The sequence below is a fragment of the Manis pentadactyla genome, chromosome 4 (genome assembly GCF_030020395.1).
Source record: "Manis pentadactyla isolate mManPen7 chromosome 4, mManPen7.hap1, whole genome shotgun sequence".
Lineage (NCBI taxonomy): Eukaryota > Metazoa > Chordata > Mammalia > Pholidota > Manidae > Manis > Manis pentadactyla.
The window spans coordinates 138,094,432-138,119,552 of record NC_080022.1 but is presented as its reverse complement, the minus strand read 5'-3'; the positions used below and the strand labels follow the sequence as shown (position 1 = coordinate 138,119,552).

At 43.1% G+C, this 25,121-nt stretch overlaps 4 protein-coding genes across 7 annotated transcripts in view; 2 read left to right on the top strand and 2 right to left on the bottom strand.

The window, feature by feature from the left end:
- Positions 1 to 817: 817 nt before the first annotated feature.
- C4H17orf100 (chromosome 4 C17orf100 homolog) lies at positions 818 to 15,349 on the bottom strand. Of its 3 annotated transcripts, none has more exons than XM_057501007.1 (2): positions 14,426 to 15,349; positions 818 to 7,741 (listed from the first exon to the last, which is right to left on the bottom strand). In XM_057501007.1, the coding sequence occupies exon 1, from the start codon at positions 15,112 to 15,114 to the stop codon at positions 14,740 to 14,742; it is 375 nt and encodes a 124-aa protein (XP_057356990.1). In that variant the 5' UTR covers positions 15,115 to 15,349; the 3' UTR covers positions 818 to 7,741; positions 14,426 to 14,739. The 3 variants fall into 3 exon arrangements, with proteins under 3 accessions (XP_057356990.1, XP_036752085.2, XP_036752086.2); XM_036896190.2 differs by having other exon boundaries at positions 818 to 2,025; XM_036896191.2 differs by having other exon boundaries at positions 818 to 1,864.
- Positions 15,350 to 15,463: 114 nt separating this feature from the next.
- MED31 (mediator complex subunit 31) lies at positions 15,464 to 21,493 on the top strand. The gene is made up of 4 exons (XM_036896189.2): positions 15,464 to 15,589; positions 16,400 to 16,477; positions 16,782 to 16,878; positions 21,154 to 21,493. The coding sequence occupies exons 1-4, from the start codon at positions 15,562 to 15,564 to the stop codon at positions 21,344 to 21,346; spliced, it is 396 nt and encodes a 131-aa protein (XP_036752084.1). The 5' UTR covers positions 15,464 to 15,561; the 3' UTR covers positions 21,347 to 21,493.
- A 1,032-nt stretch (positions 21,494 to 22,525) lies between these two features.
- Positions 22,526 to 24,664, bottom strand: TXNDC17 (thioredoxin domain containing 17). The gene is made up of 4 exons (XM_036896193.2): positions 24,449 to 24,664; positions 23,846 to 23,927; positions 23,382 to 23,457; positions 22,526 to 22,749 (listed from the first exon to the last, which is right to left on the bottom strand). Exons 1-4 carry the CDS (start codon positions 24,591 to 24,593, stop codon positions 22,681 to 22,683), a joined length of 372 nt encoding a protein of 123 aa, XP_036752088.1. The 5' UTR covers positions 24,594 to 24,664; the 3' UTR covers positions 22,526 to 22,680.
- A 110-nt stretch (positions 24,665 to 24,774) lies between these two features.
- The window catches only part of KIAA0753 (KIAA0753 ortholog), a 57,109-nt gene continuing 56,762 nt past the window's right edge, over positions 24,775 to 25,121 (top strand). The window contains exon 1 of one of the 2 annotated variants that reach the window (XM_057501005.1): positions 24,775 to 24,912. The gene's annotated coding sequence lies outside the window, so the exon portion shown is untranslated. Of the gene's footprint in view, positions 24,913 to 24,938; positions 25,053 to 25,121 lie in introns of those variants that run through there. The other variant, XM_057501004.1, reaches the window with a different exon arrangement.

The following is a 25,121-nucleotide window of genomic DNA, read 5'->3' as shown; positions in this document are numbered from 1 at the left end:
TGGCACAGGTTTTGCCTGACGTGTAGCAGATAAAAATGGCCCTTGCTCCATGAAAAGGGCATGGTAGGAGGCATCCCCAGACCCTTTATGTCCTCAGCTGCCCACAGCCAGGGCCCACAGTGACATGTGGGCATGCATGGGCTCACATTGTCTACATGCTGTCTCTTTCCAGCTGGCCTCCCTGTCTCCAGCCTTCCCCAGCCAGTTCACCAGTAACATCTCTGTAAAAAAAAAGGCTTGATGCTTAAGAGCCTATTAATGGTTATAATGGGTTATATATAGAGTAAATCTAAACTCTGCCTATAGGGTACATCTAAACTCCAAGCTCCTTCATGTCTTGGCCTCAAACCATCTGTCGGCATCATGTCTGGAAACAGCAGCTATAGAATAGAGGTGAAGTACAAAGGTCCTGCAGTCTGACTGTGTGGGAGCAAACTCAGGCCCTCCCAAGTGTGCTGAGTGTGAGTCTGGTCAGGCTCCTTCCTGGGTGTGCTTCAGCTCCTCCATTATGGTTGCAGGTTGTGAGGATGGAATGAGAGAACACACTCCTTGAGTGACACCATGCATGTCCCTTTTCCTTACCACCAAATCTCAGTTTACCTATTAAAAAGAAGCAATAGAGTTACTGCCTTTCAAATCAGTATTTTCTAAAATACAGTATCTTGTTATAGCTGTGTGTGGTACGGTGGGCACATGTTAGTTTAACCTTTCTGGAAAGAAAAACAGAAATGCATATGTAAAACCTTGAAACATGTTTATATCCTATAAATAGGAATCTAACCTAAGGGGAAAACCAAATTGAAGACAAAGGTTTGTGTTTAAAAGATGTTTATTTTAGTGCGTTTTTATATTCTTGAAAAACTGAAAACATAAATGCCCAGCATTTGAGTCAAAGTATTTACAGTGTGCCAGGTCAGAACAGTCTTACGCAGTCATTAAAAGTGCTTATGAAGAATATTTATGTTGAAAATACTCATCATCTAATTCAAAGTGAATAAAGCAAACACAAAATTGCATCTCAGTGATAATAAAAATACATATGACTACAGAAAAAAAGTTGACATGGAAATATAATAGCAGTTTTCTTTGATGAGCTTACAGGATTTCATTTTCTTTTTTGTTGTTTCTTCATTTTCCAAATATTTTAGAATGGGAATGCATTAATTGTATAATAATTTTAAAAAGAGCTGAGCGTTTAAAATGTTAGATAAAATGAGAGGGTAGAACTTGATGTCTGGCTTTTGACTATGTCCCATTCTAATGTGCTGGGTCATTCACAGGGCCTGAGAGGTGGCTGTGGAGGCGCAGACCCTCAAGGCCCTCCTTCCTCAGGGACAAGTGACAACAGGTCTAGGGCCTGGATCAGCAATTTGCCAACTACGGGGATTCACCAAGTGCATCTGCACAGACTCCCCTTGAGGTCAGCTGCTTTTCTAAAGTCCTTCTGAAATCTTTCAAGTGCCCGAGAACCTTCAATGCCAGTGGAAGTGGGGCGGTGGGCCAGGCCTGCTCTGTCCCTGCCGGACCATGGAGTGCTGGTGGCCCCCTGTCCATCTGGGGCTAAGTGGGTTTTCCATCTGAGGTGAGCTTTTCTGCCACTCAGGCAAGGGTCTCTTTGGAGCAGGAAGATAGGCCAAGCTCCTGTTACTGCTCTGGGTCTCCTGCTGTTTGCACATTTGGATTTTGGGGACTCTGCTCTGTGGCTCTGTGTGACCGCACATCCCCAGCTGTCAGGACATGCAGGTCTGTCTGGAGAATTGTCCTGAGGGTGGAGGCCCTGGAACACTTCATTGGAGGGGGGTCACTGAAGGACTGCCTTGCGACTCTTGGCCATTGCTCAGGAGGTCAGCCCAGAAAAGGCCACCTGGAAGGATGAAAGGGGCTCTTGATGAACTGCTGGTGGAAGGAAGGGTCCCATCTGAGTTCAGCGGGGAGGGAGACCTCAGAGGCCAGTGGCCAGAGTGTCTGGGTCTAGCTGGCAGCTTCTTAGGGCTTGTGCAGGACTTTCATGAATCAGCCACGTGCCTGCCCAGTTAGAAACCAGAGACAGGATTCTGAAGCAGAAAGACTGAGACAGACAGGTTTAGAGAGCAAGGACCACACACAGCAGCGACAGGCAGAGACACAGGGCCTGTGACATGGCAAGAGGCCATCACCACAAGTGGGCTATGCACAGAATAGACTAGCACCTAGAATGTGGCACCCTCACTGTCATCATGGAAATGCACATTAGCAAGCCTGTGGCCATTTTACACCTATTCAATTAGCACACATTAACAAGATGGTGACATCTCATGCTGTTGAGGCTGCGGTAAAACACACTGCCAGTGGCCCTGTAAATCAGCACAGCCTTTTAGGAAGAAATTGGGCATATAGCTCCCATGTTCATCCCTTTTTATGTGGTAATTCCATTCCTGGGAATGTACTGCACGGGCTTACTTCAACAGAAATATGTCAGGTTTGTACACAAAAGATAATGAGTACGAGACTGTTATGTCCAACATGCTATAGTATAGCTGCTGTGAAAATTTTTAAAAATAGGGAATATGAGGACTATATAATAACATTTAAAGATCCTTATGATATGTGCAAATAAGTAGAAAATAAAACTGTACATGAAAATTAGTAATTACATAAAATAGCCATCTGGATGCTCAGATGGCCCCACCCTTGCTAGTGAACAGAGGTCCTTGACTCCCGCCTGGCCATACAGACACTCTTGTCTCTGAGAGACCTGCCCTGCCCCTCCCTGTCTAGAGCCCTCTAACCATGAGGCCTAATCCACAGACCTCAGGCTAGTGGGGGGACGTGTCCGCAGAGCCTGCCCACCTGGCCAGCTCACTCTGGTGGCCCCAGGAAGTCTGGCTGATGCCTGCTGAATCACTCCAATGTCACACCTCAAGACGCCAAACCAGAACAGATATGATGGAGGTGGGTCTTCATTTAAGAAAAGGTATAAAGCAATTTTGCAGGCTTTGAAGTGTCTTGCTTTAAGCCAGCTGACTGCCAGCTGGAGCTTCATGGAGTGAAGGCAATTTACAACAGACTGAAGGCAAAGGAAGGAGGAATTGTGGGGCCACCCCTCCTGGCCTGCCCCAAAGGCAGGCACAGGTCCGGTTCGGAACTTGAATCGTCCCATTCTATGTCTTCCTTGAGCCCCTAACTGGCCATTACAGAAGCTGGCACTGAGTGGGAACTCAAGAGATTTGTGGGTGAATGAAAAGGGGGAAAGACCACATAATACATGAATGAACAAGAGTCAGCAAACAATTCTGTCTTTATCCAAAGCCTGTCTGGCTTTCCAAATGTGCCCTTAATCATGTGCTGGAGAAGCTATGCCCCTTGTGCCTGCCCCACTTCCTTCCAGGAGATGCCTTGCCTTAGCAGGGGTCGAGAACATTCAGTGACCATCCTGTGTCCAGACAGACCTAACCTTGTTCATTTGGTCCACACACAGTTACTGAACACAAAGAGGCTTTATGATAGTCTCTGCCCTTGATGTGCTTTCAATCTCATGGGAGAGACAGGTGTAAACAATGAAGAGTAATTCAAGGAGAGATCACACTGGTGCTTTGAAGAGAGGTAGCAGAGGTAGGAAATAAAAACATCCAGGAAGTGGGCTCAGGATGGGGTGGAGGACTGGGAAAAGCCCCTCAGAGAGGTGGAAACAGAGCAGGGCCTTGAGGACAGGAAGGAGTTTAACCTGGTAGAAGGAGCATCTGAGGGCCAGGGGCGAGTGCAAGAGTCCACTTAGGCCTCCCCCAGCTTCTCACCCACAAGGCTGCCAACAACCTTGGCTCAGCACCAGCCAATCCTGCTCAGACTGATGCAGGGTACAGTCTCAGTCAGAGTCCACACTGTTGAGTGTCCTGAAATTCATCTTGACCATTCATTCAATCATTCGTTTGTTTGTATCACAAATACTGCAAATTTGTTCTGTGCTAGGTACTATTATAGGTTTTGGGGGATATAGTGACAAGCCAAGGTCCTTGCCCTTCTAGTGGGGAACACAGATAATAATCAAAGATAAATTTAAAAATTCACGTTGTGGTAAGTACTATGGCAGTATATAAAATAAGGGTTAGGGAAAAGAGTGATGGAGGTGGGGGAGTGGGAGGAGGTATTTAAATTAAAATCTGTATTTGATTTGATACATAAACAATGTGAAGAGGCAAATCAATAAAAACAAAACAAAACTGGGGAACAACATTCTGAGCAGCAGACCTGGGAAGTGCAAAGGCCCTGAGGCAGGAATAAACTTGGTATATTTCAGGATTAGCATGAAGGCCAGCAAGGTGGAAAAGGAATTGTGGGATAGGAAGCAGAGTGGTAGGAGATGAGATCAGAGAAGCAGAGGGGAGCCAGGCCTAGTCATGATGCTGGCTCCTGGGTTCCAGGGAATTACAGCATTTCTCACATCACAGCCAGTCTCCTAATTTGAGTTAAAGGTTTTGGGACTGATCCAGGACCTGCACACGAACGTGCTTGACCGGGTGCTGGTACATGCCACACCTTCATCCAGGAATGCCCACTGGGTCAGACAAGGACAGCGGACGAGCCATACCTGGTGTGCCATCCTCACACACGACCACATCCCGCAGCTTCTCTGGTTTCACCGACTGCCATTCCTGTGCTCTCCTCCTCCTGTTTCTCCAGGAAGTGACGTTGGGAGGCCCAGCGTAACTTGAAGCCAGGTCACAGAAGTGTGCTAGTCAGGAGTGAGCAGAAGCAGGATGTGGCTGGAGCGCAGGGACCTGGTGGCAGACGGTGCCAAAGAATCGAAGGCTAGGCTAGGTGTAGTATCAGAGGTGCGGGAACCTCATACACATTTGAGGAAGGCAGCAAGGGAGGAGTGGAATGTTTTATAAACATAATTTGGGTAGCATTTTGGAGATCGGCTGAAAGACAGGAAGGAGACCAGGGAGAGAGGTGATAAAACTCTGAACTGGGCAATGCCCATGGGCCATTTCAAGAGATAAAGCTGATAAACCCATTGGACTGACTTGGGGGTAATAGTTGTGAGAAAAAAGTTAAAGATGATAGAGATTTCTACCAGGCAACTGGGCAAACAGAGTTATTCATGAGGAAAAGCAGGTTGGGGTATGTGGGAATATGGCCAAAGTTATGGTGGGGAGTTGGGGACAGGCTGCAGATGATCCGGTTTTGGACACTTTGATAGATGGTGAATGGAGGCCATCAAGGACAAGATGCCTAGGCCGTGAGGGTCTGGTGTTCAGGAGAGAGGCCTGCAGGGGAAGGACATCAGCATTCAGGCGGCAGTTGGCATTGTGAGTGCTGAGGTAGAGTGTGCAAAGTAGGAAAAGAAGGTTGAGGAAGGATTCTGGTCACCACTGACATTTGAGGGGTTTGGTGCGGGTGGAGAGGACATACTGAAAGCAGAACAGGCCTGAGAGTGCAGGTTCATGCAAACCAGTGGAGGAGAAACTTTCAAGGAGGGGATGGTCTGCTACAGAGGAGTCAGGGAGTATGGGGACCAAGAACAGGCCACTGGACTTGACACTGGGGATAATAGGAAGAACTTTGGGAAGGAAGATCTGGGATGGCTAGGTTACAAAAGAAAGTCCATAGACAGGAAAGTGTAAGCAGTGAGTGCAGACAGCTCTCTGAAGAAGTCTGGGAGAGAACAAATCAATCAACTATGGCTTACGGTGGGGTGGGGTGGGGTGGGAAGGAGGGAGTCCAGCTGGGGAATAGGGGGGATGAAACATTTTGTTGACTTAGGTAAGGGAGCAGAAGGAAAGGAAGAGGTGCCCCATGACTCTCCCACTTCATTCTTCTCTCCTAACTCCAAACCTCTGGCCTCCAGGGGCCATTCTGGCCCTCCTGTTCAACAGGAATTCAACAGGCATCTCTTCCCAAGTGGTTGTCCAGCCTCTGTCCTTGTTCAGGGACAGAGTGCTCACCCCCGTGCAGCAGGCAGGCAGCCTAATCTATCACAGGATTGGTCCACCTGTTAGAAAAATATTCCTTGGAGATCTCACACAGATGTGGTATAGTGTGGGGATTTCAATGGCGCTGGGCTTTCTGTTTGTTCAGATCTTAAAATAAATCAATTTTAAAATTCCTCCTTTTTTTGAGTCCAAATTCATCTTCTTGTAGCTTTTCACCCTTTGATTCTAGTCTTGCTCTTGAGGCTTCCCCTGACAAAGACAGCCTTTCAAACAGAAGGACATGCTGCTCACCTTGTCTTTCTGTCTTAGGCGTGAACATCCCCTGCTCTTCTGATGGCCTCCAGGATTTCTTGAGAACAGACCGCACCCTCACCATTTTTTGAAATACATACAACACACAGAGGAATAGATACTGATTCCTCTCAAGCCAGCAGAAGCTAGCGGCTAAGAGCACAAGCTCTAGAGCCAGACTGACTTTGATCTTGGCTTTGCTTCTTCCCAGCTGGTAACTCTGGGTAAGTCACTTAACCTCTCTGTGCCCCAGTGTCCTGACCTACCTCACCTAGATGTGAGAAATGCACGAAATAGCTCATATACAGTGCTTTGAACAGTGCCTGGGGTCAGTGCTGGATGTGTGTTCACTGCTCTGAGACATCAATGCTCCTTTTGGAAGGGAATGTTAAATCCTGAGTCCTCCCTAAATCAATGTGGCCAATGTCACATGAAGATGCTTTTATTTTCCAAAATGTACATGGCTAAGGCCCAATCCTGAATCACCCTGGTCTGAGGAAAACTGGACATCTGAAGCATTGCTAGGGTGTTCTCCGAGTCTAGGACAAGAATGCAATCTGGGGATGGAGAACAGGAAGTGGCTGCAGAAGTGTACCTGGAGGCTGCCTTGCTGCGGGGCAGGACCAGGGTGCGTGTGGTGCTCTCGGGCTCTCTCAGAAGTAGGCACCCCTGAAAGCAAATGTGCTGGGTTTTCGGTTAACTGTCACCTCAGACCTGGCTTCAGGCCTGTCCTGTTCGGCACTCCCCGGAGGTTTCTGCTCATCTAAGCATCAGCTGTTCCCGCCTTGCAGGGATTGTCTGACCTCTGCTGTCCACTGTCTGCCATGGCACAAACTTAAAGATGGTCCCGGGCTTGGAGCAGGCACGGTAATGGGAAGAGACCTCAGATGTGCACTTCTCTCCTTTTTTGACAGTGACTCCCAATATTAATATTTTACACTGTGTCACACAAACGTTTCACAAAGCGATTCTTACCTTTACTATGTGTAAGCACTCTGATATAGTTTCTATTTTTATTTCATTAATAAGAAAAGAAAATTACAATCCACTAAATTGATGTCCCAGCCCCAGGTTTTCTCCTGGAGTTCAGAAAATATTCATTTTACTAAAAAACAAAAACAAAAACAAAAACATTCACTTAGTGTCTGAATTAGCACCCTAGTTTCCCAAGCTTCAGTCAGTGTGTACTACATCACTTTCAAATAATTATTAGATTATTTTTTCTTTAAATCAATTCACTTAAACATTTAAAAATGCCCACTATAGCCTAAGTAAAATATTGGTAGTAACACATTTGAGGGCTAATGGTATTTTTTCCCCCAATACCCACTGAAATAAATTATTTACCAAGATAAAAAAACATTTCCATACCTCCTAAAATCATCATGTGCACCAGGAGTGTCTGCCTTCCTCATTTTGGGAATCACAGATCCAGAGACCAGCCCAAGCATCTCATTTTACAGTGGGGTCACTGGGGCTGAGAGGTAACTCACTTAGCCAAGGTCTAGTTTCCCAGTCAAGGGGAAGAAATGCCTTGTCTGGTTGTCGGAGGGTAAAAAGAAAACAAAAGAAACTTATTGTCAGGCACCCATGGCCAAATGCTGTGTTAAGTATCAGTCATCACCCTGGGAGAGTGGCCTTACCCTATTGTCTCACCTTGATATCAATTCATGGTTACCCTGGCGGAACCAAACATCCTGGGTGGCAGACATCCTTATTTTGGGAGGTCCTAATCCACATCAGATCATGCATATTACCATTTGTCCACATTGGAATGCCTTAATTTCAATTTGGTTGTTTTCTTTTTGTATTTCAAAGCTTGAAAAATTTTTCAAGCTTCAGCCACTTTTGTAGGCCCTTACAAAGTTTACAACCCCTAGAGTTACAGCCTGTCACACCTAATGGATGATGTGGTCCTGGATCTGGTAAAGAAATCTGATTAATGAAGACACACTAAAAGGCAACTTAATTACTTAGGCCCTCTTTCCTGGTATCTTTAAAGGGGAACATGGACAGGCCACTGACAAGTAAACGTGAGTTTCCAGTGGTGAAATCTTTGCTATTTGGGTAGACTGGTTAGGGCAGTACCATTGCAGGTGGGCCGAATGCCAGGTGACTGGCAAGGCACCCTCACTCTGGGCCTCAGTGGCCTCAGTTTCCTCAAAAAGTAAAACAAAGGGATTAGACTCAATTGATGCTTTTCAAAGATTTTATTTTAGCATTGGGACCCTTCTGCAATTAAATCTCATCATCAGGGAAAAAGCAGACCTGCTCTAGTATGGACATCTCTGATCAGCCCTCTGAGTCTAACAGACATACAGTAAGTTTGTGAAGATATCCAGGACAATCTCACCTAGGTGTCTGCAAAGATACAGAGGTTTTCTACAGACAAGGGCAGGTTTAGAGACCCCTGGAATTTCCAAGGTCTTCATCAGATCTCAGCTCTAAAGAACAGTATAGTGTTTTTCAAACCTCTTTGACAGTGGTGCAGTGAAAAAATTAAGTTCACATCAACATATAGCACCTATGTACTGAAACACAAGTTTTCATGAAACATACCTTTATACTGTAAAAGAAAAAACTGTATCACATCTGGGCTGGGTCAGGAACATTTTGGGAATATAATCCACAAACCTCTTATTGGGAATGGCTTATATATCTGATAAAATACTTAAGCAATTATCTGATGAACTTTAATGGGATTAAGACCTCTTCTGAGAAACCTTTAACCTATGCACTCAGCTAATGTCACCTTTGGGAGGGATTCATTGGCCTTTAAATCATCTTTCAGTAAAGCTAATAATTCTTTTTTTTTTCCCCCAACATAGTCAACAAATTCTCTTTATTCCTTTACTAAATTCTTGGAGATTCCCATTGCTGAAACGAGGTCAGATTTCATTTTGGTTGTTTATGGCACAATAATATTGTGGCAAGATCTACAAATATATAGACAGTCTAAAAATATCTTTGTACATGGTTTGGAGAGCTATCTTCCCAAGTGTGCTTTGAGAAATCCTTCAGAGAACAAATGCTATGGGGCTGCGCTCTCATTACTGTGGTTTTATTCCTTATTCTAATTCACACATTGATGACAAAGATGCCCTTAGGCTTTTGTACTTGTGCAAAATAAAGCTAATAATTCTTAATCAGAACTTTTTTTTCTTATATCCAGTCTAACAATGATTATCTAACCATTCTCATTTCCGATGAAATGTCCTTACCAGCAGGTACTTTTGAATTGGCCAGGTAGGACAGAAGTCTCTTCCCCTGCCACAAGATTGTAATAAAAACTTTGACACCACATTTTAACTAAATTGCCTGAAGCTTTTTTTCCCTCTCCTATCCAAACCTTCCCTCCCCTTCTCTCTCTTCCCATCCTTCCTTTTCTTTTTCTTTCTTAACAGTGTGGTACACTCTGATATTTTTTGTTCTAATCTATTACACTTTAAAAATGTTGACTGTGACCCACTAAATTGATTTCACCAGACTTTACAGTTTTGACTACAAGCTTAAAAACCATTGGGGTAGCATTCCTCGTGGGTCAGTCTATTAAGGCAGACACACACTACTGCCATTATAAAATGCAGCCAGAGAAAAAAACCAGGTGAGGTAAAGGCCACAGAGTGCTCACCTTTCCTGAGTACCTGGCACATGGCAGGAGGTTAGTGACTGTCTTTGGGAATTAAAAAAAATAATTAAAAGTTAAAAAAGAACAAGTCACAAACTTTGGGAATACGTCTGCAATGCAAATGAGAATTTGTATTCAGAATAAAGCATCACACAAATCAAGAAGAAAAAGACAAGAAAGAAAAATGAGCCAAGGATAAAAGTACAGGTAGGCAAGCTCAGAAAAGGAAACCTGCAAAGGTAATAAACTTACAGAGCGATGCTCTGCCTCACTTGTAGTCAGGAAAAGGTAGAAAATGGAAACCGACAAACTTAAAAACTTTTTGCTGAAACTTAGACCTCTGAAGAGTGTCAGGTGTACGTTACTCATGTTCTGAAGTGGGGTGCAATAAAGCTAGTCATTCACCCATTACAAAGTTGCAAAGTGGATTCAGCTGCTGCTGCCAGGGTCCAGCGCTGCTGGTGTCATGCTTGCAGGTGACAGGAAGAAGTCCTGCCTGCCTCACCCAGCCTCAAAGGCTCCCTCCAGGACCCCTTATTAGCAGAGTGTAACATGGGGCCCTGTGGCAACATGGAAATGTGGTTAGTGGAGTCACAGCTTCAGTCACAATGTGGAACACATAAAAAGGGCATGTGGAGTTGGGACAAAACCATAAATGCCACAGACCGTTGTAGTAGCTAGTGAACTTCCATATCAAAATAAAAAACAGTTCTATCTAACACAATGCAACTATTCTTCACAGGAAGAAAGATGCTATTACCCTCTCCCCAAAAAAGGGACACAAAGTCCCAACAGTCATTGTAACCCTAAGAGGCAGTACCCCAGCCATCTCTGGGCTATGATAACTACTCCATACATTCAGTCACAGTTCCATCTGAATATTCTGTTATTTAAAGACTACATTATAAAGTTAATCTCTAACAAAACTTATATGAGATAATGAGGCAGCTTCCTGCCAGAGTAGAGTAACAAATAGCTGGATGGTAGATTTAAACCCAACCATTTCAATAATTACAGAAAATATAAATGGTCTAAACATCTCGTAGAAGGCAGAAGTTATTAGGTTGGATTTAAAAAAAGAACTGATGACTTTCTATATAATAAGAAATTCACTTTAAATATAAATACATAAATAGATTGAAAGTTAAAGGGTGAGGAGAGATGCACCATCCTAACAACAATCAAAAGAAAGCTAGGGCAGCTGTATTCTTATCAAACAAAATAGATTTCAGAGCAAAGAATATTACAAGGGATAAAGGGAGCTCATTTAATAATGACAAAGGGGCCAATTTATCAAGAAGACATGCTGATGCTAAATGTTTAGGCACTTAAAAACAGAGCTTCAAAATAGTAAGTTGAGGTTTTGGGACTCTCACAGGAAGCAGAGTGCTCTGCAGAATTCCATATAAATGTTACTTCTTTCTTCCTTGTCTGTACTATCCACTGTGCCCACTGTAAACTAAAGTTAAGGACACTATATGTACCTTTACTCGGCTATCAAAAGAAACCACCCAGAGCAGCAGTGAATAGCAGTCGTAAGAATCTCTGCTCCCAGCCAAATTACTTTTGGCTTCTACACATTTCAGTTTCTCAGAACCATCTGTACCATAAAGACCAACTTAAAAAAAAAAGAGTTTTAAATAGTGCACTCTTTCTCTAGCCTAATTAGCATGTAGAACGGATATAGCATATGGAACCCCTCGGAACTGGGTCAAGTATCCAGGGCTTGGTACTTGCACTAGCCATACTGGGATGGAGCAAGAGGAATCCTGGGAGATCAAGAGGAGGACCTGAAACAAGTACCTCACTGGCTGGACTCTTGATTCTGCCCATGGCTTGTATGATCTGGGGAAAGAGTATTCTATTAATGGGATCCTTTCATTTCAAGTATTTTTAACACAACTGACAGCAAATACATGCTGAATTTTGTAAGCTGCCCTCAGCTTACATATAAATGAATGAATTGTGAGGAGAATGGCAGGTGCTGACTTGTACTTATTTAGTTTTTCAAGGTAACTAGTTGACAACTGAAAGCAAGTCCCAGCTATTATCCAGCTCAATAAATCCAAGGGATTAGTAGATGGAGCCATTAAAGGCTTCCTTGGCTGAGAAGGGAGGGACAGTATTGCTCTTCACTTTCCATTGTACACATACTGGGCTCAGCATTATATACCATGGCACAGATACAAAAGTATCCAAGCTCCTTTGGTGCCTCTAAGAGCAGACAGTGTGGGGAGGTTGATGACACACAGTTTCGGTAGCACACACTTATAATATGCAGCAGGTAGTTAAAAATCATGACAGATAAAAGCTTCTTTAAAATACAGGATCATTTTAAAGCTGTGGAATTTGATGCATAAAGCAGTATATATGACAAATAGATTGTCATATTCTTTTTCTTCATGTCTTACCTTTTTTGACACTTTCTTACTCTGTGCATACCTCTTTGGATTTCAGCTTTGAAACACAGATAAGTGAAAATGGGTAGAAAACTCAGGTAAAGCCCTTCTTATCAAACAAGTAGAACAAATAGAAAGAAGTTACCAGGATCCTGTATCCTTTCAAGAGTGTCAATTATCTAGAAACCAAATCTTTGGCTTTTTCACAGCAACTTTTCAACCCATCTTCCAGGTACTAAGAAGGGGGACAGAAATAATGCAGAAAGGCCTGAAAGGATATCCTCCAGGTTGCTGACATTATTTCCGGAAGACTGAAATGAAAAGAAGTCATGACAAATTATTAAATTTTTCTTCCCATTTCTTCGAATTATTTCATTTGTTATATTAAGTACCTATTTATTTTGTAATAAAAATATTTTAAAGAACATTGTATAAAAAAGCAACTACTGACTAACAGAGTTTGTACATAATATACATGGTCTATCATGTTAAGAGGAATTAGCAAGGTCACTAAAGACTAAATTTCCGAAGTCTAATTATTAGTTTACAGCATAAGTTTTTTATGACGCAGAAGGATTAGGGTAGCCTCTGGGTTTTATAACATTCATCTTGCCCGAACCCCTATTCTCCTGGGCAGTCCCTGTTTAAATATCACCTACATACTGATGACCCCACATTTTATATTTCCAATCCTGACCTGTCTCGGGGTAGCCAGCCTCTTGCATTCAGTTGCCACTCAATGTCTCCAGCTGGGTATTTTACAGGCATCTCAAAACTCAACACGGCCAATCACAGAACTGATTTGCCCTCCTAAACCTGATCTTCCCCTAGTATTTCTCATGCTAGTAAATGGTACTACCATACACCAAACTGCTCAAGTCGAACTTAGAAGTCACCCTTGATTCTTCTATTCTTCTTTCCCACACCTTCCAAATCCATCAGTCATGTCAGCTCTGCCTCCAAAACACATCCCTAATCTGCCCTCTTTTCTCTAGCTCCACTTCTGTCACCCTAGTATGAGCCACTAGCATCTCTTACTGGACCACGGCATTAACTTCCTAACCAGTTCCGGTTTCCTTTCTTGTCCCCTACACATCAGGGCTTCTCAACCTTGCACTACTGATATTTTGGACCAAGTTAGACTCCACTTAGTCCCCTCTATTGCAGGAGGGGACTGTCCTGTGCACTGTATGATGTTAGCAGCATCCCTGGCCTCCACCCACGAGTTGCCGGTAGCTCTCCCACCACGACCAAATTGAGACAAAGGAAAATGTCTCTAGACATTTCCAAATGTGCCCTCGGGGACAAAATCAAGCCTGGTGGAGAACTACTGACCTACATCCTACCCACAGAAGCCAGGATCTTTTTAAAATGTAAATTGCATCATGTCACTCCCATGCTGAAAACCTTCCAATGTCTTCCCACTGACCCTTGATTAGAATAAAACCTAAGCACCTTACCATGGCTTTTAAGACCTTCGATGAACTGGCCCCTGCCTACTGCTCTGCAAACATTCCAAGTATGCTCCCATACCCTTTGCACTTGCTGTTCCTTCTGCCTAAAATGCAGTCTCCCCAGATCTTTTCATGGCTCAGTCATCCACACAAATCTCAGACCAAATTTGCCTACTTGGCAAGGCCTTCCCTGGCCATTCTATCTAAAGAACCCCCTTCCTCCATTCTGTACCCATTTATTTCCCATCACAGTGCTAATCACAATAGCAAATTGTTTTGTTTTGTCATTTGTTGTCTGCCTCTTCACCAGACTGAAAGCTCCTTGAGAGCAGGGACCCTGTCTTGTCTTGTTTACTGCTATAGCCCAAGTGCTAGAGTAAGGCCTGGCACAGAGAAGGTACTCAATAAAAACCCCTCCCCACCACCTCCGCAAATCTCAGTTCAGGTTTCCCTTAAGATTATTCTTGATTGTTGATGATGTTGACCTTCATTTTTCATTTTTAACTACATTTTATCTATATTAAAGTGTGGCTTGGAGTACCATGTACAAAGACTTAACATAAAGAAAATAACAGCTTATTTTGAAACATAAAGGCCAACTAATGAATTAGAGTCTGTTTCTTGCCTCTCAGGTTTTTAGCAGGCATATTATCATTGCACTGGTCTTGATTTCAGTTTGCTCCATGTTCCTAAGTTTGAAGTAGTGAAGGCAGTTCAAGCGACTATGAATCCAAAACTCACCTGGCTCAAAGGTTCAAAAGCCTCTTTGTCCACCAACGCAATTTATGCAGTACCATGGGCCTGAAAACTCGCTGTGCTGGCTTCAAGTTAAAATGGTTCACTGGGTCAAAAGCAGGATGCTCCAAGGTGCAGTATGGTCAATAAATATTGGCTGAGTCCCGAAACCACAGCTTGGCTGTGTCTTACAGTGATTCACGGGCTGTTTCCATGAAACTAAAGATGACTGGTCCCCTTGGCAGCTGCCTGGCTGCAAACTGGAAGCAACTGTGTCCTGGCTAAGCGCCATGGCCCTTTCACGGCCTTTGGAAAGCATTTCATCGGGCCATCTTTACATTCTGGCGGGCTGCCGGCTTGTCCCGCTGGGGCAGGCTCTCCACGTGGTGCAGAGATGTTTCCACCCGTAGGGACGAGGACCTCACTTGGCGAGAGGACGTTTCTGTGTGTTGGGAGGTTTCCACGTGCTGGGAAGACACCTCGAGGACGTGAGGGAGAGGTTTCCCAGAGCGGGAGACTGAGGGCCCCTCGGTGCAGTGCTGGGAGGTTTCCACCTGCCGGGAGGACGTTCGCACCTGTCGGGAGGATGTCTCCACGTGGTGGGAGGAGGTCTCCACGCGGACTGTTGACGTCTCCTTGTAGCGAGAAGTGTCCACCCGGGATGAAGAGAGCTTTCCCCTACGGGATGAGGCCATTCTGCGGATAACGGGGCCTATGATGCCTCTGGAAGCCGTACGACCCAACGACCCTCGACAGTTTCCCCTCTGGGCTACGTCACAGAGTAAGGAATGACGTCACAACGGAATGTTACGTCACCTCGGGCCAAGGGTGACACAGTGACGAGTAGGCACGGTGGTCCTGTGGGGTCTGGAATGTCCCTTCAAAACACTGGGCCCTGCCCTCTAGCACTCCTCGGGAACCCGCACCACCCCCTCGCCTATCGGAAGTCTGCGTGGTTGGAACCGCGCCTAGGCCGCGGCGGGCCGAGATGGGCGGAGCTTCACCCCGCGCGCCGCCGTGCGTGCCCACGCATCCCACACTGCCCCGCGACAGGAAGAGGGAGCCGCAGCTTCCGGAACCTCCCCTCCGACTCCGCGCAGTTGCTCTCTTGGGCTGGTGGCGGCTGGTCGTCTTTGAGTGTGATGGCGGCGGCCGTCGCTATGGAGACAGGTAAGTAGCGCCCGGAGTCGCGAGTCTTGGCAAGTAGAGCTATCCTGGGCCCAGACACCTCCTCCTGCTTGCCAGGGGACTCCTTCTGGGCCTAACCCCCGGCAGGGTTAGAGCTCGGACCGGCAGGAGCGAGGGCTCTTGGAGCGTCAGGAGGGCGAAGGTAGTATGGCCTTTTCACAGTTTAGTTTGTTCGCAGATCCTTTTTCCTCACTGGCTCTTTCTGCTTGCTATGGTCACCCGGCGTGGGCGAGACTAAGGGAGAAGTCTTGGATTTTAAACCGTCGGTTGGTTTTCTGCGTCTCAAACGAACTTGAATAAGTTTGAAATACGCCGACAAACTTGTGTGTCATTCTGCCACTGACGTCTCACATATGCAAATACTCCTTGATACTGGTCACTCTCCGTCGTCTCTTTATTAGCTTGCACTCTAAACTTTTTCCTTATTTGTTTGGCACTTAGCTTTTACTTAATCACTTAATTGTTGTGACGCATTATGAAAAAAGAGGAAGGCACAGTTAAACTCCTTAAGTAGTGGTGCACAAGTGTGTTACTTGTGTGTTCCTGTTTTCTTTGATGGTTTCTCTTTAACTTTAAAGAAACTTGTAACTCAACTCCTTTTAATCAGGGTTCTACTTAGACTTCTGGGGAAGCTTTATCTCCTACACCCTGCTTAGGAAAACCATCACGTGCCCTTCTTTCCTCAGAAATATCTCAGGGGTAGTCAAGTTTCTTTACAGCTGTTTTCTTCCTGCAAACCAGTATTGTATATCTTGAACTTCACTTTGGATGACTTGCTATCTTCTCTCCTAGATGACGCTGGAAATCGACTTCGGTTTCAGTTGGAATTGGAATTTGTGCAGTGTTTAGCCAACCCAAATTACCTTAATTGTAAGTTGTAGAGCATCTCATTGAATTGGGAAGCTATAAATGATTTCTGATAGAAGCATTACAATTCATAATAATACCTACTTTAATACATACTCAATCGAATGGAATTACTGCTCTATTTATACTTGTGTGTGTGTGTGTGTGTGTGTGTGTGTGTGAGAGAGAGAGAGAGCAAACTGGGACTTGTGTTTGTGGTGGGGATATTAAGTCAATAGATTCTTTATGTTAGGGGTCACAAATCAGTCGTCCAAGGATTGTTTTGGTCTACAGATGTCTTGTTTCTTTCTCTTTTTATGCCTTTCAGTTCTTGCCCAAAGAGGTTACTTCAAAGACAAAGCTTTTGTTAATTATCTTAAGTACTTGCTTTACTGGAAAGAACCAGAATATGCCAAGTATCTAAAGTAAGTTTGATTTTTATAGTCCTATATGTATATACTTTATCATAATCCAAAACACTGATATTTAACAGACTTTTTAGTTTCACTTTGGGAAAATATGTTTTGAATCTCTCCACTTCTTTTGGTTGCTTCCACCTTAATACAAGATACCCTCATTTCTAACTTGGATGACTGCAGTTATCTGGTCACTGGTTATCCCTGCTTCCATTCTTACCTTCCTCCTGCTCCCACATCCCTCCAAGCCAAACAGATCAAAACAATTTTCCTCACAGAAGCTAACTTGAGCACTTAAAAATATAAATCACAACATGTCACTTTCTTGCTTAGAACCTTTCAATGGCTTCCAATTGCATGCAGTACAAAATCCCCTCTTTTCCCTTGGTTTAAAGTCCTGTGTGATCGTCCTTTTCTTGTCTGATCCTATCTTGTACCACTTGCCCCATCTCACTCTGTTTCCGACCCCAAAGGACCCACAATCATAAATGCAACGACATAGCCATAGGCTGAAAATTAAAGAAAAAGGAGTATTTGTAAGGAAGATTTTCTGGAGGAGTTCTAAAACGGAGTCTTAATTACCTGAGTCATAGCTGCTGTCTTTTTTTAAGGGCATCTTCTGTGCCAAGCACTGTGCTTATTTAAACCTTGAATTTAATGCCTGTTTTGTCTTAATTAGGTTGTCAAAAAGCAATGGTGAAACTTTTTGTCTTTTTTTTTTACTTAAACAAATACAAGTTTGAGGGGAAAATGTTTCAAACTTTTCCAATCTGGTCATTTCTCTGATTTGGGTCTAAAAACTGATTCATGAAGCTCAACATCTGCTGCTGCCTGCAGGACAGTTTGTAACCTTATTGGCCCTTTAATAAACAACCACTTATTCATTTAATAATCCAGAGAAAAGACTTTTATTAGATTGCAACATATTGTATGTGTGTAGACTTAGACACTCAGTGTTGGCACTGAGCTGTATACACCATGTAGTTCAGTCTCACCCACAGCGTTGCTGAGATAGTCATCTACATTCTGCTGGGGGTTTCCAGTGAGTGCATATTGCTCTGTTCAGGGACAGCTGATGGTATTGTTAGCTAGTTGCTTGAGAGTTCTTTCTTATATTGGGATATAATATACCTCTGTGTAGCTTCAACCCATCTTCTCAGTTTTGTCCCTGAATTAATCCAGAACCAGTCTTTGCCCTCTGGAGGCAATTGCTTTTCAGATATTTAAATTCAAGAGAAGTTGCAAGTTAACTCCTGTAGGCATTTCATTTAGTCTGCACAAGTTTTTCATTTTTTTTAATGGTTGCCAGTATTTGAAGAATTGGAAAGTTTCATATAATCAGATTTCTACCTACTTTTTAAAATTCGGAAGATCTGGTAGCCCCGGGTCTTCATTTTCCCAAGTCAATAGTTGGCTAGAACTGAGGAACAGCTACCTCTTTTAGACACTTTCTACCTTAGACCCACTTCACTAGAAGCCAGGATCTGCGACTGTAATGTATCTGTTATGTCTATTTTTCTCAGCTTCTTTTAGCCATTTCTCTTGTGCCCTCCTTTAGATATTTTGCAATTGTGCCTTAAAATGATATTCAGCCAAGAACTAAACACAGACCTTCAAATGTGGTCAGGGTATGGTAGACCAAATAGCATTTATTTTCTTCATATGAACATTACACTTCTGTTAGTTCAACTTAAGTTTACAGTATTTTTTTGGCTGGTTGGGGGATAAGTATTCACACTGTTGACTTGCTGGGAGCTTATGTCAGTGGAAATCCTTTTGTTCTTATTTTCGTGTGTGCTATTAATTGAGTTCTCTATGTCTTGTTTATTTTTTAAAATTGGAAATGCAGAACTTTCCTTTTGTACCTCTTCTATTTCATTTTGTTGGTGAGTGCTGTAATTGGAGCCTATCAAAAATATTTATCATTCCTATCCTGTCATTTAATGTATTCTAAGCATTGTCTTTTTTAAGTTTGATAAATGACTGTGTGTCTAAATTCCAGTTACTAATGAACTACTATTTGACACCATTCTCTTGGTTGTCACATTAACTTACCTTACAGGGGAAGAAACTAAACCTTGAGAGGTTAACTACTTTGTACAGGGCCACCTAACTGATGAATGGCAGAGCTGGTATTCAAACCCAGGTCTTTTTAATTAGAGGTGGCCTCAAGAAAAGGAAAGAGCTGGGGTAGGATGAGTAGGACATTTCAGGTTAGCTATCAATAATTACAGGCAACTGTGTGTTTTTGGAGTACAGATAGTAAACCTTTATCTTGGAAGGACAGCTTGGGATGGGACCCTGCTACACAGTGTGATCCTCAGCCCTCAGTGTTAGTATCGCTTGGGAGCTTGTTAAATGCTGAGCTTGGGTCCTACCCACACCTGCTAAATCAGATCTGCATTTTAAGAAGTGATTCATGTGCATTTTAAAATCTGGGGAGCACTGCTGTAATATACTGTTTCCCAAATGTTGGTCATTTGTACAGTACTTAGACAATTTTGGTTCTATCTGTGTACTCCCTAATACGATTTAAGTTTTTTAAATTGACTTACTTGAATTTTATGTCTTTTCTATTTGAAATAATTTCGTGTACAGGAATTCTATTTTCCCAGCAGTTTTTTATATTCTTCACCCAAATATTCTAAATGTTAACATTTAACATCTTATATAACCACAGTACAATGATCAAAATCAGAATATTAACATTAATATATTATCTAATCTTGTCTAATCTACAGACATTCAGATTTTGCCAGCTGTCTCATTAATGCCCTTTGTTGGGTATAGTATCCAGTCTAGGCTCATATGCTGCATTTTGTTTTCAGGTTTTGTTAATCTCCTTTAATCTGAGTTCCTTGATCTTTTTTTTTTCCTCTCCATGACTGACACAGATGATGTGTATCCTTCTTGGTATATCCTAACAGGAGGCACGGGCAGTTAATTTGTCCCACTGTTGGTTACGTTAATTCTGATAACTTGGTTGATGTTGTGGCTACCAGGTTTCTCCATATTGAGTTACTATTTCTCCTTTTGTATTTAATAAATATCTTACAAGGAAATACTTTGAGACCACATAAATATCTTGTTTAATGTCATACTTTTAGCCACTAATTTTAGCATCTATTGAGACTTTTCTGAAACAGTTTTTACTGTGAGATTTTCTATCATTATTTCTACATTTATTAGTTGGAATACAGTCATAAGGAACATTGTTATTCCTGATTTGTTTATATTTATTTAAAAAGTTACACCAGTGTGGACTCTTGGAGTCTTTTTATCTTTTGTATGATAATTACTTTTTTTTTTTTTTGCTGTAATGATTCCAGATTTGGCCATTGTGAGTCCCTTCAGATTGGCTTCTAAGTTCTTTTGCTATATCCCTGTAATTTTTTGAGCACTTTTCTTTTTGGCACTATGTAATGTTCCAGGTTCATCTTGGACTTTCCCTGACTCAGCCCTGGAATCAGCCATTTCTCCAAGGAACCCTGAAAAATGCTACTTAAAACCCTGGGTGCTGGCTGCTAAGGGTGCTTGTTGGTACCATAGTATCATTGCTTCTAGGCCCTCTTGGCATACATATCTAAGAACTATATGTGGGTGTGGGTGTGTGGGTATATGTGTATACACATCTCTATTTCTATATTTGTGTATTTATATTAAAAGACATGAGTTCATACTGATGTTTTCAATTGCAGCTCAGTAACACAGGGTTCACTCTAACTTTCCCCGTTATCTGTAACTCCTTTTCTGACAGCGATTTGGCTCTCTTTCTCTACAGTGTATTTACTTATTTATTTGCTCAGTCTTAAAGTACACATAATTTGAGAATTGCTGTATCCCTGTGGGAAACTAGAATACAATATTTGTGCAGTTCTTTCTGAAACTCACTTTCAAATAAAAGTTGTCTTTTTATCACTATTGATGGAAAATCAATAGTATCAGTTAAGCTCGTAATTACTAAAGTAAAAAGTATTAGTGTCCCTCACCTTGGAAACCACTAGAACAGCATGCTTTGCCCCTAAATGTTGACTCTGCTTATCAGTTACTGGCAAGTATTAATCTCTCTGGACTTAAAAATTTTCTCACTTCTGAAAATTTTGCTTAATGCTGACTTTGATGATTAGTTTTCTGCATTCACAAGGAAAAAAACCCTATACTACCAAAGTGTACTAAGTTAATATTCTAGAAATGGGCTACAAGATCATTTTTGAATAATTAAATTAGAGCTTGGCATTACTGACTTAAATTATGTCAACCTTTAACTTACAAACTTAAACCCAGGTATCCTCAGTGTTTACACATGTTAGAACTGCTCCAATATGAACACTTCCGCAAGGAGCTGGTGAATGCTCAGTGTGCGAAATTTATCGATGAGCAGCAAATCCTGCACTGGCAGCACTACTCCCGGAAGCGGATGCGCCTTCAGCAGGCCCTGGTGGAGCAGCAGCAGCAGAACAGCGCGTCGGGGAAGTGAAAGGCCCTTCCACCACGTGCAGTTTCTTCTGTACAACGAGGACAGAAAAGACCCTTCCTACCTACTTCACTGGGATGCACCCAGAACCGTTAGTGTGATACGTAATCCAACTGATTTTGTTAATAGACTATTTCTGTCAAACCAGAATTGTTCTGCTTTGATTTCCCTGTGCATTTGCAAGTTTTATATTAGTATTTAACACAGTCAACTGAGTAAGAGCAGAAACATTAGGTGCTTTAGACCAATTTCAGGAGGCAGTGGAGGATGGGGCAAGGGGAGGGCTACCAGATACCCCAAACTCTAAGCCCTAGCCATTTCCAGCCTACAGTGGGGGCAGGGGCAAGTCTTTTCCTGGATCTTTATTCTTCCTCAGATCAGCTACCCTGTCCCTCTGATCTGCAGAAAGAGAGGAATAGAGTCAGTGACCTCTTGAAACCAGACAGTAGGTACTTATCTGTAGGAGAGAAAGACATAACTGTATCACCATTTGCTTTGCACCAGGGCTTTAGGGAAGAATCACTGGTATACACTGACCTAGTGATGGCAGGGAAAAGATTGGTGGTTAGGTACCAACTGGTCTTTTGACCTTAGACTAGAACCAAGATGAGGAGCCTCAAATACTTGTGCTTACTCAGGAAAGCAAACATTTGGCAGGTGTCACAACCAGGTGCTACATTATTTGTTGTATTCTCATTTTATCTCCAAAACCACCTTGTTCATAAAGGAGGAAAATGAGATTTAGATAGGTTAAGTAATTTTCCGGTGGTCTGACAGCTACAGTGTGACTGAATCATGTGCTGGGGTTCTCCCCACCACTAGGTTAGTCTCTGACCTCTCTCTGCCACCCATCTCATCCCAAGTACTGACATGTTCAGACAACTGGAAAACAAAACTGTCTGCATTAAACAGAGGGTGCAGTAGATGTGCTGTGCTTTCCTTCAGCAGTTAAGTTCTACATTCTAAAGCCAAAGAAGTAAAACAGTTGTTTGTAAATCCTTGACATTTACAAACAGTAGTAGATCCTGACTCCTGTAGAGGTTGGAAGTTGTCTACCACACTGTTAGGAGCTTTTAGATATTTCTATCAGCTTCACTAATACATTCCTTTGTGCTATTACTGCTGCTCCTGAAGACTTACTTTACTTTGTATCTTAAAGATACCCATATATTACAAGCAGACTGACGGTTCATGAGCATTTTAATAGTAATCTTGATTGTTTAGATATACACCAATGTTTTAAACATCATTATTTATTGCTAACATAAATCCAGAGTATGCAGTTTCTTTTATACTAGAGCAAACCAGGAAATCCAGACACAATTGCCAGCATCAAATTAATCTTCAGAGAATAACATCTCCACAAGGTTGGCCTGAACACACTCAGATTCTACCAGCTTTTGAGGCTGTAAGAAAAGAAAATTCAAATCATAACTCACAGCTGCCAAAACATCAGGAGGGAATGAGTTGTTCTGCCTGAATGACACAAACTGTTAACAGAAATTATGCCATTCAGGAACTATCAACAAGTTATGACAAATTTTAGGGAATAGTTAAAAGATTTGCTTTATGATGAATCATTAAAATACTTGGCTCCACTGACTAAAACAGGAGTTAAGCCCAAAGCCATCCCCTTACCCTCAGCAGTTTAATTTAGCATCCTAGGGCTGTGACTAAATTAGATGAGATGCCCTTTCTTATCAACCAAAATTATGGTGAAAATTAAAACAATTGGTGCCATTGGTTTTAAGGAATTACATGTTAACCCATTTTCTTGAGCAGTGTGTACAGGATTTTAAAATAAGAGTGGCTTTTAAGCATGAAAAAGACCTAATATTTAGATATTTGCATTATTAATACTTTATTAGGATTGGCCATAGAGATGGACTACTAGGTTGTGTTTTTAATGCACTTGAAAACAGCAGTGTGATGTTAGGGATGAAATGTCAAAATCTTTTCAAATTTGAATCTAGAACAAGTTAAGAGAGTTTTGACAGAGTAAATTTTAGCCCCAGTGGAGTTAAAGAAAGATACTCACTGTTCCATACTTAAGTAGTGTAGGCACTGCAGTTACTTTCAGATTTTTTCTGAAGGCATTATTTGGATCTTTCCAACTATTTTGAAAAGAAAAAGTGGTCATATCATTCACTTGGTTTCTTAAGTTTACTTCACATTTGATATATTCCTCCATTTATGTTGTAAACATTTAAAAAAACTTGAGGACTGTGACTCACCGACCCCATGAAAAGTTTTCTTTTAAACTGACTAAAGTTTAAAATAAATGTAAAGACAATAAGTTCTGAACTAACACCAGGCTAGATTCATTGAACTACCCTAATACAAGTGGCCGAACACCGTAATTTAATATTTGTATCTAATACCTTACAATTGCTTGACTTATCTGACTGTACCTTAGAGTGCAGAAACTGAGTGTCCAAGGCCCTTCCTGCCTAAATATGGAAGAATCTAGTGCATGCCAGGAAAACATATTTTGCAACTTACTAAGGTTTTTCTCCTACTTGGCAGTAGATGAACACACATCCTTCACTAACATGCTTTAGCCCCTCTCGCACGACTGGTTCAGCTTTAAAAAAAAAGATATAATTACACATCATCTCTACAATCAGGCATTCATAAAAGGCTTCTCTTCCCCCTCCCCTCAATCTTGGTAAGTACTCAGACTTTAACCTGCAATTAACTGAGGTTAACTGAAGTCAGGTGTTCTTTCCCGATTTGAGCGTCTCTCCAAGGATAAGGACCATGTTCCAGTCCCGCTTTATCTATCCCCACGGCACAGCGTCCAGAACAATGAAAGGCATAAATATTCACTGACATTGAAAGGACACCAACTCACGTGTCCTGTAAGACACTAATCATATTGGGGAAGTGAAAGTTTAAAGGACTACATTCCAAGATAATCTGGGTGGAACAGTAGACGAGCACTCTTGGGGCGGGGAAGAGGAGAGAGAAGGGAATAGAACAGCAAACAGCTCAGACGCCCCGGGTTTCCAGGAAGCAAGTCTCCCTCCTCTGCCTCAATTCCGCTCTCTGCCCATAGCCTCGGCCTTCGGCCATTTCTCTACAGCAGCCCAATCTGAGTCTCACCTTGCATGCAGTCGGGGCACCAGCTTTTCCCTTCGGCGTCCTTAGACCCAGTAAAGTAAGCGAAAATGGTCTTGCCCTTGTGCTGCTCCACAGCTAGGTTGAACTCTTCGAAGCCGGACACGGTCACCTCCTCGCAGTGGGCCATCGGGAGAACGCGGCGTGGACAGTGGGAGGTGTCTGGGGAGCGCCGCCGCGGGGCGGGAAGGGACGGGGCGGGGTCCTACATGGGGTGGAGCGAAGGCGTTTCCGGGTGACTGAGGAATAGGGCGGGGCCTCAGGGAGCCGACTAGGCTCTGAGGTGCTACGGGAACCTCAGGCGGCCATAACATCCTCATCGTCTTAATGCCCGTGTTAGGTGTTTCCGTGCTGGCTCCACTCTGAAACCCAGGCTTCTGTCCTAATTTGGTCCTGGCCCTAAGAACAGTGGCTGCAAATCTGCCACCATACAGCCCCTGGACCCACAGGTAGCTCAGAAACCCTAACGGCTCCCAAGCTGCCCCACGCGTGTTACTATGGCGACTGAGCGAGCGGCCGGAAGTGAGGCCTAGTTGGGCTCCCCCATCCCCCGCCTGCTTCCCGGTAGCCGCGCCTCGCCCCAGGCCAGGTGGGCTCGGGCCGCAGCTGGGGGGATTCTAGGAAGCTGCATTAGGAGTCATAGACCCGGGGGAGAGGA